The sequence below is a fragment of the Talpa europaea genome (assembly GCF_964194135.1).
Source record: "Talpa europaea genome assembly, chromosome: 12".
Taxonomy (NCBI): domain Eukaryota; kingdom Metazoa; phylum Chordata; class Mammalia; order Eulipotyphla; family Talpidae; genus Talpa; species Talpa europaea.
This window is the reverse complement of record NC_140079.1, coordinates 85,774,101-85,789,951: the sequence shown is the minus strand read 5'-3', so window position 1 is coordinate 85,789,951 and position 15,851 is coordinate 85,774,101. Positions and strand designations below refer to the sequence as shown.

Genomic DNA, 15,851 nt, shown 5'->3' with positions numbered 1-15,851 from the left:
AATGCCCTCTATATGGTGTCTGGCTTCAGCAGAGAAGCCCAGAAGGTGCTCAGGAGGGGGGCGGGGATGGGGCCACTCTAGCCCAGGCCTTTATTGGGGCAAATGCTGGGGGTCACTTGGTCTTATTTTTGCCTTTGCTGGGAGGTAACTGGAAGGGCCTCTCTAGTGTGGTCAGTTTGCTGTTGAGCCTTTCCTCACTGGCCTTGAGCCGTTCCTCCACCAACTGTTGCAGCTGCTCCACTTCCTTGTTCAGCTGGGTCCTGATGTAGGCCCGGAGGAAGGAGACTTGGCCTGCGGGGCAGAGAAAGAACAGTCAGGGGAGATGTTCTCTGGGGCCCCTCGCTAGGCAGACACAACCTAGGTGCCCCTGGAGGTTACCCAGATGGCAGTATTACTTCAATTCAGGAAATGTCAGCCAGCCCTTCTGAGAGAAAGGGGGCAGAGGACTATGCCAGACTTTCTGGATTGCGACTTAGTAGCTGTGTGATCTTCAGCAGGTTATGTTAACCTAAAACGTCGATAGTGATGACCCCTAGTATCTAGGATTGAGGGAGGATTAAGTGGGTGAATAAATGTTAAATGCTTAAAAAAGGGCCGACTGGCATATAGTATTGCCAAGTATGTGCTGGCTCTTACTGTTCTCTGATAACTTGCCTTTTTAAGTTTGACAACTTGCCTTTTTCTGGAGCCCCTGTCTAACTCCAGGCTGCTGTACTTCCATCTATGGACTTCTGCTTAAGGAACCATTTGGTGATATGATTGCCAATTCTTCAGAACTGATCTGATCTAAGACCCTTCATGTTACACCTGCCCAAAGCCACAGGGGACCCTAAGCCCTCCAGGTCCTCACTTGGCTCTTGTGGCTCGGCCGATGTTTCCAGTTCCTCCTCCTTTAGGGTGACTACCTGCTCCTCCACCTCCTCAACTTCTTTCTCTGTAAGCCAGAAAAAGGAGGAGGCTTCAGCTTCAGCCCCAGCCCACCCAGTCCTTACCCCTGTCAAGCCTAGCCCTAGCCCCGGCAGACTCTCTTACCTGTCTCACCCTCTGGACAGAGCTTGGGTGGCTGTAGCCCCATATATGACAAAGAGAGATCCAGCCGCACCTGGGAAGAGGGAAGAGGGGGTTGAGAGGAGGAGGACATCTGAACTGAGGGAGGGGTGGCTGTTGTATCCCATGACCAGTACCTGGGGTGTAAAAACATATTTGTAGAGCTTGAAGTGGCGGAAGTAGGTGTTGACCACATAATCTGCCAGCGCCAGCAGCTGTTCCTCCGTAAAGAGGTTGATACTGAAGGGGGGCCGCTGTGAGGGTGGTGGGGAATTAGAGGTCTGACTACCTCCTGAAGCCTTGGCCTTTTCTCCAAGTGCCTGGCAATTCAGGAGAGCCCACTGTAGCCTTCAGAGGAAGATGAGGACGATGATGAGTGTGTGAGTAGGCGGGAGACTGGTCTAGACCTTGTCTGGGGCAGAGTGAAGATCCCATTCCAGGGGAACTGACCCTGACTCCGTGGCAAAAAAGCACACTGGTGAAGTAGCGGTAACATTCCTCCACGTTGCCCAAGGGGGTTGCTGGGAGGGAAAGCAACATGCGACAGTGAGTCCCCTCCCTGCTAATCATTCTCTCATCTGACTCAACAGCTACTTACTGGGCATGAGCTTCAGAAGTGGGCAAACCTAGGTTTAAGTCCCAGCATGTTTCTTGGTTCACTTAACAAATAGCAAGTACCCACTATGTACTATTCTAGGCACTGAACAAGACACACAAGGCCCTTCTAGTGGAAGTGACATACAATAAATCAAAAAGTACATGATTCCAACTCCTGTTAAACATTCTGAAGAAATCAGAACTGGAAATAAAAGGTGGTAGCAGGAGTGGTTTTATTGCGCACTGGGTGTGTGTTTATATGTATTCCTCAGAACAGTCTCCAAAAGTGCTGTATCCTTTTATAAATGGAGAATTTTAGAAGTGAAATAACTTGTGCACGATAATACTGCTAGTAATGACAACAAAAATTCCAGGTGGTATTCCCCTTTTTGTACTTCCCAGGGCCATGTGTCATTACTGCTCCCCCCATCTCCCCTGGACTCAAACCCTCCCGTAGCTGCCGCCTCTCACCAATACAGGCCTTGTGAAGATCCTGGAGCAGGGCACAAGCTGTTGATGTCTGCTCTGGTGAGAAGTGCTGCTGGCGGCAGAAGATGAGTGCGTGGGAGAAAAGGTCCAGGGTGATGGCTTCCCGTGGGCTCTTCTCAGGATAGCTTAGCCCCAGCAGTTCCGCCAACACCCTTGGAAGGGAGGGAGGAGTGAGTGACTCCTCACTTCACCACCCCACACTAGCACACCACATGCTTTGGGAGCCAGGCATTCCTCATGCCTCCCCAACCCTCCTCCCTCAGCCTTTCCCTAGAGCTCTTCTCCTCCCTCTGCTCCCCCCCCGCCCCATACTCCCTCATCTCCTCAACGTTGGCTGTCTTTTCCAGCCTGTGCATGGAATGGATGTCCAGATACTTCCTGTTATAGGGAAAGAGGAGAAAAGGTGTTGGGGGCCATTACGCATCAAGGCTCACGACAGGGCTATGATGGCTACGGCATTGGAGTGGTAACCAAGAGACCCGAGTTTGAGCTAAGCCTTTCCATTAACTTGCTTCTCTGGGCCTCACTCTCTCCAGTAAATAAAGGATGTGGCCTGAGTGAACTCATGATTCTCTTCATTTATCAGGCCTAGAGTTAGGAAACTTGAGTTCTTGTTTCCACTCTGCCACTCCTTTGCTGTATGACTTTGGGCAAATTGCCCCCTGTGGGCTTCAGTGTCCTGTGATACAGTGCTCAGAGCAGCCTTAACGGTCCGTTTACATCCTCAGGCTTAGACTCGCCTGTTCCCATAATCTCGCTTTGGAGGGACATTATGCACGACTTATAGTCACCTTGGGTAATTGCATCTCTAGGCATCAGCCTCTTCATTTGTAAAATGGGGATGCCCTTGCAGTTTGACAGCTCTGCGGGGGGAGGGGGAGGGTACTTCGGGGGCGGGGGGAGGAACTAAACAATGTAAGCGTGAATTATAACTTTCCCCCAAGGTTCTTCACACTCACCACATGCAGATCCTGGGCTGGGGCAGCGGGGGCTGCGGAGAGAAAGCGAATTGGGAAGGCGGAGCTGTTATCCCTGCCTAGTCCCTGGCCCGTCGCCAGCCTCCTGGGGGCCTGGGAACGCGCTAACTTGCCTTCTCATCTTAAGGCGTATGTATGAGCCACGCCGGCCGTTCGGCGGGCTGGGCTTCGGCCAGCCCTATGCTCTACCCACGAGCATATTAGCAGTGGGGTCACACACACCCTGTCTCTTCACCAAGGCAGCCCGGGAAACGTCTAGAATGTTAGTATAATGAGGGGTGACGCCTTGCTAAGGAGCCCTTTTATAAACATTCCTGAGTGGACCACTCTGCCCCCCCCTCACCGGGAACAAATTGGCGGCAGGATCTTCGTCCGCTTCCACCGAGGCCACGGCCTCCGGCTCTTGCCGCAGGACCGTTCGCATCCGCGAGGCCGATTCGTCCACCGGGCCGAGTTCCCTCTCGGGCTCCCGCTGCAGTTCGGAGGTCTGTTCACACTCCGGCTGCATCCTCGGTCCCAGGAATCGGTGGTGCTCCTGGCGTCGCTCCTCCGTGCCGAGGGTCGACACAGGCTCTGTCCCGTCTCCGTTCTGGGACCGCCTCAGCGGTGCAGCCGCCGTTGCTAAGGGGCTCACGGAGGAAGGGCCGAAGTGTGGGTGCGCGCCAATCAGTGCGGAGAGAATGCGCATGCGTAACAAATTGCGCGCCCCGGCTACTGAGCCCTCTTCAAAATTGCTAACCAGGGGCCAGCAATGTTATTAGGGCTGGGAAGTGCGGGGTCAGTTACCATGGGAACTGTCCATTGGCCAATCACGGAGAGAAAGAAGAGGTGTTCGGGAAGAAACCAAACCCGACCAGAGAGGCGGGACAAAGCGCGACCAATAGAAACAGGAAATGAAGTTTCGCGGCATCCGGCACTGCCTCTGGCGCCTGCGCTCTGTGGGGGGCACGCTGGTGACGTCCGGTGAGGTCCAAGATGGCGGCGCTGGGGTGATCCTGCTGCTGGTGAGGGGCTGGCGGGGGCGACGTCCATCAGGTGTGTAAGGTCTTATGGAGTGCGGACTCCGCATCTCTGCTCTCTTGTCTCCTGCAGGGGACGGAAGTGCGGCCTCCGCCTGCCTCACCTCCCTCGGCGGACCCCTGCACGGGTCCTCGCCGCTGCGGCCATGTCTGGGCCCGGCAATAAACGCGCCGCCGGCGACGGGGGCTCTGGGCCTCCAGAGAAGCTGAGCCGTGAGGAAAAAACCACAACCACACTTATAGAGCCCATTCGTCTCGGAGGCATCTCTTCCACGGTTTGTAGACTCCTGCCCCAGCCCGCAGAGCTTGCCAGACTCATATCTGTTCTCCCAAATCATCCAGAATCTTACTCCCAGTTCCCTAAGCTATATCAAGTTCCAGTTCACGGACTGCACTGTTAAAGGAGGATGAGGACACAACGCTGCCTTTCTTTTGCAGATAGGGAAAGACGTTTGCAGAGGGTGTGTGGCTTGTCATAGGCGTCAGGGTTAAAAATATATAGAAACAGAATGAAATCCTGACAGCTAAGATGTTTCTGAGGGTGTCTGGCGTTGTTCCTCCGTGCGGGGGTCAGTACAGGCTCTATCCTGTCTTTTCTGAGACAGCCTCATGCCTGTTAACAGTCTAGGGATACTTCCTCCCGCATTCCAGTTGCTGTTCCCTTTCTATGATTGGTTTCTTGGGTCCTTTTTGACGCTTTCCTTGGCCCTTTTATTTTCCATGGTAGGAAGAGATGGACCTGAAGGTTCTGCAGTTCAAGAACAAGAAACTAGCAGAGCGATTGGAACAGCGACAGGCTTGTGAAGATGAACTCCGGGAACGAATTGAGAAGCTGGAGAAGCGTCAGGCCACAGACGATGCCACACTCCTCATTGTCAATCGCTACTGGGCCCAGGTGGATGCCTCTCTGCTTTCCAGCACCTGACCTTGATCAGCTGCCAGTCCTCAGACTCCTCTCCTGGGAAAGGAGTATCATGCTGGGAAGCACCTGAGGGATTCATAATATTTTTGGTGCTTTCTCCCTTCAGCTGGATGAAACTGTGGAAGCCCTTCTTCGACACCATGAAAGCCAGGGGGAGCTGTCTTCAGGGACAGAGGCGCCTGGAACCCAAGAGGGGCCAACACATGATGAGACCCCTCTCACAGAGCCAGGGACATCGGAACTGAGGGGTAGGGCAAGAGTCCGAGGATGTGGGGAGCTTAATTAAATTCTGGGGAAAATCTCAGAGAAGAGGGGACTTTGATATTAAACTCCTCAATTCTCTGCTCCCCCTTCCACACACATAAAATTGATTTCATGTTTGGGCAGCAAAGTGAGTAAGAACACAGGTTTTGGAATCTGAGTGACTGGGTTCATAGTGCAATTCGTATTTTTGACATTCATTTAATTTAGGAAGGTATTAATCTTGAATATTGACTATATACTTGACAGTGTTCTACACATGCAAGAAGAGGCGAAGATAAGCCAGAAAAAAAATGTCATCAGGGAGGAAATGATTATAAAGCATAAGTAAAAAGAATAGCTGGCTCTGAAAGGAAAATAGTGTATGTGGTTCTAATGTAGCTTGAAAAGGGAAAGAAGACTTATTTGAAAGTGATTTGGGAGCTTTGGCTGTGAGGAAGTTATTTAGCCACCTGAAACTCAGTTTTTACACTTTCAAGATGGGGGGATAACAGTTTACTGTAGGTGTTGCTTGTGTTGACTCAGCGAGCAATAGAATGTTGAAGGGTTTGGTCTGGAACTTGGTACAGAGTCGTGGTAACTGCTGCTATTACCCTCATGAGGGTCTGTCCATCCCTCCCAGATCCCCTGCCAATGCAGCTGCGGCCTCCTCTGAGTGAGCCAGCCTTGGCTTTTGTGGTGGCACTGGGTGCCAGCAGTAGTGAGGAGGTGGAGCTGCAGCTGCAGGGCCGTATGGAGTTCTCCAAGGCAGCGGTGTCCCGTGTCGTAGAGGCCTCAGACCGCCTGCAGCGCCGGGTGGAGGAACTCTGTCAGCGAATATACAGCCGAGGTTAGTTCTTTGTGTCCTCACCCCACTCCATTTGTGTCTCTGTAGTTTCCCCTCATATTCCCCAAGACACAAATCAGCTTTGTTCTCGGAGCAAGGGTTAGGACTCTGGGATGGGGGGGTGGGTGCCTCTTGCTTTGATTTTTAGAGTTAGAGACAAATGGAAATTGCTGATGTGTTGCTGGTGGGGTAACTCCCTCTGGCTGGTGACTTCTTTGGAACACTTAGCACAAATTTTGGTGACAGTTGCTGATGCATATGGCATAGCAGTAAGTGCCCAGGTGTTGCACGCTTATAGCATTCTCTCACCTTAGTTTTGTCACTCCAGCCTGGGCATTCTGGACAAATTGCTCTTCTCCCTGAGTTGGTTTCTGCCTCTCTATGGTGAGGATAAAGATTCTTGACTTTGTCATGAAAAATCAGCACGAGATTTGGTGGATCACTGTGGGCACATAGTAGATTCTACAATGAGTTAACACATTAATGGGTTAATACTCATTGCACTTGGCTCTTACCTGAGCTCTGTCTTCCCAGGGGACAGTGAGCCTGGTGAGGTGATTCGGGCACGCACCCGGGAGCTGGGCCGTGAGAACCAGCGGCTACAGGACTTGGCTACCCAACTGCAGGAAAAGCATCATCGAATCTCATTGGAGGTGGGAATTGGGCTCTTGGGACGGTGGGATTAGGACCATACCAGGGTTTGGGTTGGATGGGCACCTGAGGATCTCAAGGAATCAAGTTGCCTCATCTAAGCATCTGGTTCCTTCATTGTCCAGTACTCTGAGCTCCAAGATAAAGTGACGTCAGCAGAGACCAAGGTGCTGGAGATGGAGACTACAGTAGAGGACTTGCAGTGGGACATTGAGAAACTGCGCAAGCGTGAACAAAAGCTCAATAAACACCTGGCAGAGGCCTTGGAGCAGGTAGGGCTTGGGCTCTGGGTCAGGAGGCGCCAGGGCTGGGTACTTAGGGCCCTGGTTTTTCCACCCCACTCCTATGTGCCTGCCTCTCTTTTCTCCACAGCTCAACTCTGGCTACTATGTGTCCGGGAGCTCCTCAGGCCCTCAGAGGTGCCAGATCACACTCAACATGCAGAAGGTGAGCAACCAGTCTTCCAGTCTCTCCCGTAATCTTTACCCCACCTCCACCTTTGAAATTCCCCTCAGAATTACAGCAAACACTCAGACATGGTCTCTGAGGCCCTGTTGCTCGTGCTGCTCTTTGTTTTATTCATTCATGTATATGTTTAGTAAGTAGCTACTGGCTACTAAATAGTGGACACTGTGCTAGGAAACAGGAATATTTTGGAATCAAAGTTAGAAAAAAAGATTTCATGCTTAGGTTCTAATTGGGGGTGGGTACACTACCACAAAGTAAAAGCACAGGAAAGGGCTCAGTGAACAGCTCTTTGTTCACCTGTGACTATGTAGGCATTTCTTTTCCCTTCACAAAGCAGCAGAGGCAGCTCTTTCTGCCCGCTTGTGTCTGTGCAAGTCTCACCTTGTCCTTTTTCTTAATAAACCCATCCTCCTAAAATGTGGAAAAAAAAAAAAGAGAGCGAGCGCGAGATCAGTGGAAGTCTGTTACAGGAGACTGGCATTAGCTGGGTGTCTGAGGATGGGCCTCCCTGAGAGAATGCATTTAACCACTGTCTCATTCCTCATCTTGCCTGTGCCCGCTCACCTTTTGGTCATTGCATTTTCTTGGTGCTCTGAGGGTTACTGTGTCATTTCCCCTCACTTTGGGTTGTTCTCTAAATCTTCCAGAAAGACTTCTGTAATTCTCTGTCAGCCACGGATCTTCGTTTCCAACACTGACCATGCAGTGTTGAAGTTTTTTCCACCTGCCTAGAAGTCCTTAGGAAAATGCCTTTATCTGGCCTGCCCCTAGGGCTTCAGAGTCCGTCACTGCTCTCCTGGGGTGGAGCAGCTAGAGGGAGGTGAGGGAAGCACGCTGATCACCCCGCCTCCCACCATGCTCCCCTCTCCATAGTTTGAGATGCTGAATGCGGAGTTGGAGGAAAACCAGGAATTGGCCAACAGCCGCATGGCAGAGCTGGAGAAGCTGCAGGCTGAACTTCAGGGGGCTGTGCGGACAAATGAGCGCCTCAAGGTGGGCTCTGTTTGTGGGTGGGCTGGCCTGACCCTGCATGGTAGGCACTAAGCCCTGAATTCTGTGGCTGACCACTCCTGGGCATCTCCAGGTGGCCTTGCGGAGTCTTCCTGAGGAGGTGGTGCGGGAGACGGGGGAGTACCGAATGCTGCAGGCCCAGTTCTCACTGCTCTACAATGAGTCTCTGCAAGTGAAGACTCAGCTGGATGAGGCCCGGGGCCTGCTGCTCGCCACCAAGAACTCCCACCTGAGACACATTGAGCATATGGAGGTATGGCCCGGATAGGGTGGAGGCTGGAGTTTAGGGCCAGATCTTTAGTTAGGGTCAAGGCATTCCTGGACTTTGGAGGCCCTGTGTGCCTGCAGAGCTCCCTTGGGCATAAATTCTTCCTAAGTCACTGAGGCCTGAAGTTGGGACAAGAAAGCTTTACTGAGGGCCTCGAGTGGCTAAAGGATTGTGCAAGTCCTTAATACCTCAATCTGTAGAGTGATGAGCTGGGGCTGCAGAAGAAGCTGCGCACAGAGGTCATCCAGCTGGAGGACACGCTGGCCCAGGTACGCAAGGAGTACGAGATGCTGCGCATCGAGTTTGAACAGAACCTGGCGGCCAACGAGCAGGCGGGTATGTGATGAGGACAGGGCGGAGGTGGGACCTTAGGTGGGTCTGCGGGGACCTGAGACAGGTGGGGCTGCTGCTTATGCACACTGAGAGGTTAGGCCCCTTTCTCAGAGTTCGTGTCCTTGTTGAAAACAGGACCACAGCACCTGGCTTTGGCACAGTGAACGTCACAACCAGTCGAGGGGGCAAACAGAGCAGGCTGTGCCAGAACATGAGCTGTTGTCCCTCTCTGTGGTTTCCTGACCTTAGGGTGTCTCTCTTCATGCGTTTTACAAAGGTGTTTTGAATACCCGTGGGAACCAGGGCTTTTTCTAGGCTTTGGGATTATGGCATTGAACAAAACGCAGAGAACCCCTGCTATTCTGGAGCAGTGTGGTGGGGAAACAGTAAAAGAGGAAGATAGCACTTGCATGTTAGGTGCAGACAGACCTGCCATGGAAAGGGAGACATGAAGTGTTAGCAGAAAGGCTGTTGCAGTTTGGGTTGGAGAGGCCAGGAGCTGTGAGAAGTTGAGGCGGTAGACCAACTAAAGTAGTAGCTGTGAGTGTTAGTTTCCTCTGAATGAAATTTGGGAGTGTTTAGAAAACCTGTATTAGCAGAATCAGCACAAATAAGCAAAGTCAAGTTACCCAACTTTACGTTATTTACTTTGGCGATATACTCTTTTTGAAGACTTTAGTTTTTCTCTCCGTATTGGGGGTAATGGTTATGATGCCACCTCTTCTTCCATTGAGGGTTGTACCCCCAAAGAGGAGCTGTTGACTCCTTCTCAACTCTCCCCCTAGGGCCTATCAACCGTGAGATGCGGCACCTGATCAGCAGCCTCCAGAACCACAACCATCAGCTGAAGGGGGACGCCCAGAGATACAAGCGGAAGCTGCGGGAAGTGCAGGCTGAAATTGGCAAGGTGAGGCAGGGGCTGCCTGGGAAAAGCCTTGGCTAGACCCCAGTGAGCACTGTCTCAACTAAGCCCTTTTCTCTCTCTCTCTGTCTTTGTAGCTCCGGGCTCAGGCCAGCGGCTCTACCCACTCTATCCCCAATTTGGGCCACCCAGAGGACTCTGGCCTTAGTGCCCCAACCCCAGGAAAAGAAGAGGGTGGGCCAGGCCCTGTCAGTGTCCCTGACAGTAGAAAAGAGATGGCTTCCGTGCCTGTTGCTACCACTACTACCTCAATGAAGAAGGAGGAGCTGCTTCCTTCTGAGGAAGAGGCCCAAGCCCTAACCCCTGGGTCCCAGGGCCCTTCCTCCCGGGGCCGAGAACCTGAGACCAGGCCCAAGCGGGAGCTTCGAGAGCGGGAAGGGCCTGGCCTGGGACCCCCACCTGTAGCCTCCGCTCTATCCAGAGCAGATCGGGAGAAGGCCAAGGTGGAAGAGGCCAAGAGGAAGGAATCAGAACTCCTCAAAGGTCTCCGAGCGGAGCTCAAGTGAGACCCTATTCCTGTCTCCTTCCCACCCTGCCAAGTCGCCTCGAGCCCCACTCACTAGGCCTTCTTCCTGTGCTGACTCCTAGGAAAGCCCAGGAAAGCCAGAAGGAGATGAAGCTGCTGCTGGACATGTACAAGTCAGCGCCTAAAGAACAGCGGGATAAGGTGCAGCTCATGGCAGCTGAACGCAAAGCCAAGGCTGAGGTGAGGGCAGGTAGGGCTCTTGGCACATGCAGAGAGGCTGCCCAGGGGCAGAGCCCTTCAGCAGGAAGCAAGATGAGAGCTTCCTCCTTCTGGTGACTATAGGTTGATGAGCTGCGAAGCCGCATCCGGGAATTGGAAGAGAGGGATCGCAGGGAGAGCAAGAAAATTGCAGATGAGGATGCTCTGCGGCGGATTCGGCAGGCAGAGGAGCAAATAGAACACCTGCAGCGCAAGCTGGGTGCTACCAAGCAGGTGCGGCCCTTTATGATCCCGTTGCTTCTAAACGTTGGGGTTCTCTTAACTCCCTATTGTATATGTTTCTGGCAGTTGGCCCAGGTCCACTCAGGTGCTTTGCTTACACATTTTCCCGTGGTTCCCCTATGGTCATCCTTTCCGGCTACCGCATTCCATCTTGTCCCTGCCCAAATGCCACAGGAGGAAGAGGCTCTGCTGTCGGAGATGGACGTGACCGGTCAGGCTTTTGAGGACATGCAGGAGCAGAACGGGCGGCTGCTGCAGCAGTTGCGGGAGAAGGATGATGCCAACTTTAAGCTGATGTCAGAGCGGATTAAGGCCAACCAGATTCACAAGCTGCTGCGGGAGGAGAAGGATGAACTGGGCGAGCAGGTTCTTGGCCTCAAGTCCCAGGTATGGCTGCCTTGGGCTTGTGGGGAGAGCTGGGGAGTGGGGACTCCCCTGCACTGAGTGGATCCCTATCCTCAGGTGGATGCCCAACTGCTGACTGTTCAGAAGCTGGAGGAAAAAGAGCGTGCCCTGCAGGGCAGCCTTGGGGGTGTGGAGAAAGAGCTGACGCTGCGCAGCCAGGCCCTGGAGCTCAATAAGAGGAAGGTGAGCCTGGCCTGAAGGGAGAATAGCTTAGGATGCTGGTGCCCAGCCTCACTGTGTGGCTCATCCTGGGGAACTTGAAGCAGATATTCTGGGCTGAAGCCCAGCTCTGCCTCCTCTCGTGGCCCAGGGCTCATCTCACACACTGTGTTCCAGACCCTGTCCTGAGACTTTGGTCACATTTCAGTCTCACAGTAATCCTACCGTGGTGGTTGTTATCCACCTCTTAGTTAGAAAACAGGCTCAAGGAGAGCAACTTATTTGTGCAAGGAAGAGTGAATTTAGATTTTTTTTTTTTTTTTTTTTTTTTTTTAGAGGCATGCTTTATTTATTTGTTTGCTGGTCTGTTTGCTTGTTTTGTTTTATACATGCACTGGGTACAGTCAGAAGTGCGGGAGGGAGGGTGAGAGAATTCACCAGAGCCAGAGCGGGGAGCAGAGCAGGCAGAAGGACCGAAGTACACTGCTGAGGGGAGCAGCGGGCGGCAGGAGAGGTCTGCGCGCCATGTGGGACCCTCCTCCGGTGGCCAGGGAGCAGCCGGGGATCGAACCGGCGCCGCAGAGGCTGCGCGCAGCTTCGCAACCCAGCGCTCAACCGCTGCGCCACCGGGGAGGCCCGTGAATTTAGATTTAGACCCCAGACTGCTTGGCTCCCACATCTGATCGCTGCATTGGTTAGCTGTAAAATGGGGATGGTCGTCCCTGTCACATAGTATTAAGCCTAAGTCTGTCATGTCCTTACTGTACACGAGGCTCTGCCCTGGGGACTGGAGAGACTGTGTGAACAAGAGGGTCCTACTGGAAATGGGGGCTTCTGATCTTGAGGGGCAGAGACAAAGCCATTAACCCCATAGATAAAATAATATTAACGCACATCACATGAAGTCCCATGCGGGAAACTAAAGAGCTGTGAAAGAAAACTAGGAGAGCTTTTCTTAGGTGTCACTGGAGCTGAGGCCTGAGGTAGTTGCAGGGGGAAATGTATGGGGGGCTATTGAGGAGAGCAGAGAGAAAAGCCCTGCAAAGGCTCAAGGACAGGAGAGAGCAAAGGAGGCACTGAAAGTGTCAGCATGAGGGAGGTTAGAAGGTGAGGTTTGAGATGTGAGGGGACAGATCCTACTCTGGTGAAGATACTGGACTTGACCCCAAGAACAAAAATCACTGGAACATTTGACACATAGCTCCACATGCCTGACTCCCCAGGCTCAAGAGAATGCTGCCTCTCCTCCCTCTCCCACCCACTTCAGGCTGTGGAAGCAGCCCAGCTGGCTGAGGACCTGAAGGTGCAGCTGGAACACGTGCAGACGCGGCTACGAGAGATCCAGCCTTGCCTGGCAGAAAGTCGGGCTGCTCGAGAGAAAGAGAGCTTCAACCTCAAGAGGGCGCAGGTGTGGCTGCCTCGGGGTAGGGCTGGGGGGTCCAGGGTCACTGGTGTGACTTGGGGACAGGCGCTTCAGAACGCAGCCCCTTGCACTCAGCCCAGCCCCTCTTTCCCTAGGAGGACATCTCACGGCTGCGGCGCAAGCTGGAGAAGCAGAGGAAGGTGGAGGTTTATGCAGATGCTGATGAAATCCTCCAGGAGGAGATCAAGGAGTACAAGGTAGGGCCACGGGGCTAGTTCTGAGGGAGGAGAACGATGAACTGGGCGAGCAGGCTCCTGGCCTCTCATCATTGAGAGCTATTACCAGTCTGGGGATCCCAGAAATAAGGTGGGGCAGCAGAAAGGGGGCAGGACTCTCGCTGTGGAGAACCAGACAGCCAAGCACATAATGTCCACATGCTGCCCGCCAGCCACAGTGCCTGGCTGGGAGTCCGAGGGCTGGGAACTAGGTCTGGTCTTAGAGCTCTTGAAACTGACCGTCTGTTGGAGGATGCAGCCAAGTATTTCTCCCATCTGAGTGATGAGTGCTACGACAGAGATTAGCAGGGTCCTGGGAAATGAGGGGCAGCCCTTAAACCACCCCTGGGGTTAGCAGGCTTCCTGGAAGGAATGATCAGGATTGACCGTGAGGAACAGGGATGAGAGTTCTGGCAAAGGGACAGGCAGAGGTGAAGGCAGGACGGACCAGATAGCATAGTTGGAAATGAGAACATGGTTTTTGTTTTTGTAGTTTAAAGGAAGCGGGGCGAGCCTGAAGGGTTTGGTACACCAGGTAGCAATGCTTGTGTCTGTCAGAGGTATGGAGACAGCAAAGGGTTTTCAACCAGAGTGTGACCTGGTCCAGTCTGCTGTTGCATTTTGGCCAGAGGAGTGAAGACTAGAGGCAGGGTGTTTGCTCGGGGATTGTGGCCCTTGAGGCAGAAGCTGATACTAAGCTAGCCTGAGGTATTCGAGACAAGTGCGTAAGCTCAGGACATGTTTAGGAGGCAGACGTGCTCGGGCTCAGGGATGGATCGAGCGCATGGAGTGAGGGAAAGGGGAATACCCCGGGGAACTGGGTTCTTTATTTGAGAAACCGGGTACATGACAAGTAGCATTTAGTAGGATTAGAAAGACTTTGGAGGAACAGGTTTGGTAGACAGTGTGCAAGGATGGGGAGAATGAGGTGTCTGTGGGACCTCTTGGGAGGCTGTCTGGGAAAGCACGTGAACTCGGGGGAGTTTGCCTGGGGACAGGGGCTTGGGAACTCCTAGCAGAGGTGGAGAGGGAAGCCCTGTGTAACTGGTCCCTCAGGGAGGGTCTGTGGCATGAGAAAAGGACAGGGGGTCCCTTCTCCCTTCAGAACCTCAAAACTGAAAACTGAGGACAGAGGAAGAGGAGCCTGTGGTGGGAGGGAAGAGTTGAGGGAGGTGATGGAAGTTTCGCTGAGGCAGGGATCAGCTCGGTTGAGCTGCCAAGAAGGCAGATGAACTCGCAAGGGGAGATGCCTCTGGGATTCATCCGCTGTCTTGATGGGAGTGGCTCTTGGGAAAGGGCATGCTGGAGGTCAGGATCACCTGCACTTTGCCTAACTTGAGGAAGAGAGGATGGAGGGTGCGTCAGTAAACAGAAAACCTTTTGAATAACTTTGGACTTAAAGGTGGATGGCGGAGAAGGGGTTTCTGGAGGCAAGCTTTGAACCCATCAAATGTCTGCAGTAGGGTTCTGAGAGCTAGGGAAGGGGTGACGCAGCACGTTCCTGAGTGGTGGGCTGGGCTGGCATCTCAGCTGGGCCAGACGGGATGAGGTAGTGAGGGAATTCCTATCTGGAGCTGGAGGTGAGACCTGGAGGTTTCAGGGTAGGAGGTCCTGGGACCCACACAGGATCTCTGAGCAGCCCATTTGAGGGTGGAGATAGCACATTTCTCGTGGCACTGCCATTCCCAGCAGGACTTGGGTGCAGGTGGAGCACAGGTGGTTAGTTGGCTTAAGCAAGGTTAAGGGTTTTGTCAGAGTCCGGAGGGGCAGGAGAAGATGCCTCAGAGCAGAGGAGTTGGGCTGAACCTGGGCCATTGGCCTTGGACAGGAATGTGATCACGGGCCAGCAGTGCTGGATTTAAAAATGCCGGCTCTGCGGCTTTCTAGCTTGGAGACCTTGGCCTCTGAGCCTCGGTCTCCTCACGTGAAGAGAGCTCGTCCTACTTCTCAGGGCTCCGGTGAGTTAGGCGCTGTCTGCTGTGTGGTGGGCTTAGCCTGGATCACCTCCCGCCGTCAGCTTGGGTTCTGGGCACCACTGTCACGATTGTTCCCAAGTGGGTGCTTTTGCCCTATCTAGGCACGGCTGACCTGCCCCTGCTGTAACACCCGCAAGAAGGATGCCGTCCTTACCAAGTGCTTCCACGTCTTCTGCTTTGAGTGTGTGCGGGGCCGTTATGAGGCCCGCCAGAGGAAGTGCCCCAAGTGCAACGCAGCCTTTGGTGCCCACGACTTCCACCGCGTCTACATCAGCTGAACCCATAACTCAGTGAACTTGGGAACACCCACGGACTCTGGGGGGCTGTGCCCCCACCCAGTGGCCCCCACCCTCCACTCTGGACCCTGTGGGCCCAGCCTTTCCCCACCTAGTCAGTTTGGGGGTCCCTGTGCATGCTGGTAGGAGTGGGATCAGTCAGGCTCGGTTCACCTTTTCCCCATGTCAGAGCTGCAGCCCTGGGTGCACCCACCCTGTACGAAAAGTCTGCTGTGAAAGGCTGAGGGGTCCAGTGGAGTTGCCTGGGCCCATTGGTCTGGCTCTTGTGCTGAGAGCTGAAGGAGGTGCCTCCTTGGAGACACTGTCCTGTGCCTCTGGGAAGCTCTAGTTGCTGCAGTCACCTTGGCCTCATCTTGGGAGAACCAAGATAATCAGTTCCTGTTCTTACCAGGCTCCTTCCAACCTCTACTACTCAAACCTGTCTACATTGTGCATCCCAAGGCTCCACTGGGTCCCCAGCCCTGACCCTGCTTGCATCCTGGTGGCCTTAACTGCAGTGAAGACAGAACTTCCCAGGAGGAGAAGGGACAGACTGGCCACTGGGCCAACTTCTGATCATTCCAGGTAGAAGCTTCATCTGACACCCTGTGACTGAGCCTGTACCCGTGACGCTTCCTGT

General features: G+C 53.5%; 2 protein-coding genes across 6 annotated transcripts; one reads left to right on the top strand and one right to left on the bottom strand.

Moving 5' to 3' along the window:
* Positions 1-102: 102 nt before the first annotated feature.
* CFAP119 (cilia and flagella associated protein 119) lies at positions 103-3,798 on the bottom strand (the record flags this gene model as incomplete). The annotated part of the gene is made up of 9 exons (XM_084250195.1): positions 103-291; positions 851-934; positions 1,033-1,102; positions 1,185-1,301; positions 1,498-1,568; positions 2,116-2,285; positions 2,446-2,511; positions 3,093-3,124; positions 3,454-3,798. 9 exons carry the CDS (start codon positions 3,796-3,798, stop codon positions 113-115), a joined length of 1,134 nt encoding a protein of 377 aa, XP_084106321.1. The 3' UTR covers positions 103-112.
* A 477-nt stretch (positions 3,799-4,275) lies between these two features.
* RNF40 (ring finger protein 40) lies at positions 4,276-15,214 on the top strand (the record flags this gene model as incomplete). Of its 5 annotated transcripts, none has more annotated exons than XM_084248903.1 (19): positions 4,276-4,404; positions 4,857-5,024; positions 5,158-5,299; positions 5,935-6,141; positions 6,673-6,791; positions 6,915-7,061; positions 7,162-7,236; positions 8,131-8,250; positions 8,342-8,521; positions 8,737-8,872; positions 9,655-9,776; positions 9,869-10,293; positions 10,380-10,497; positions 10,600-10,749; positions 10,933-11,145; positions 11,221-11,346; positions 12,590-12,730; positions 12,844-12,942; positions 15,038-15,214. In XM_084248903.1, the coding sequence occupies 19 exons, from the start codon at positions 4,276-4,278 to the stop codon at positions 15,212-15,214; spliced, it is 2,994 nt and encodes a 997-aa protein (XP_084105029.1). The 5 variants fall into 5 exon arrangements, with proteins under 5 accessions (XP_084105029.1, XP_084105028.1, XP_084105027.1 ...); XM_084248902.1 differs by having other exon boundaries at positions 12,841-12,942; XM_084248901.1 differs by having other exon boundaries at positions 5,935-6,145; positions 6,659-6,791; positions 12,841-12,942.
* Between the last annotated feature and the right edge of the window lie 637 nt (positions 15,215-15,851).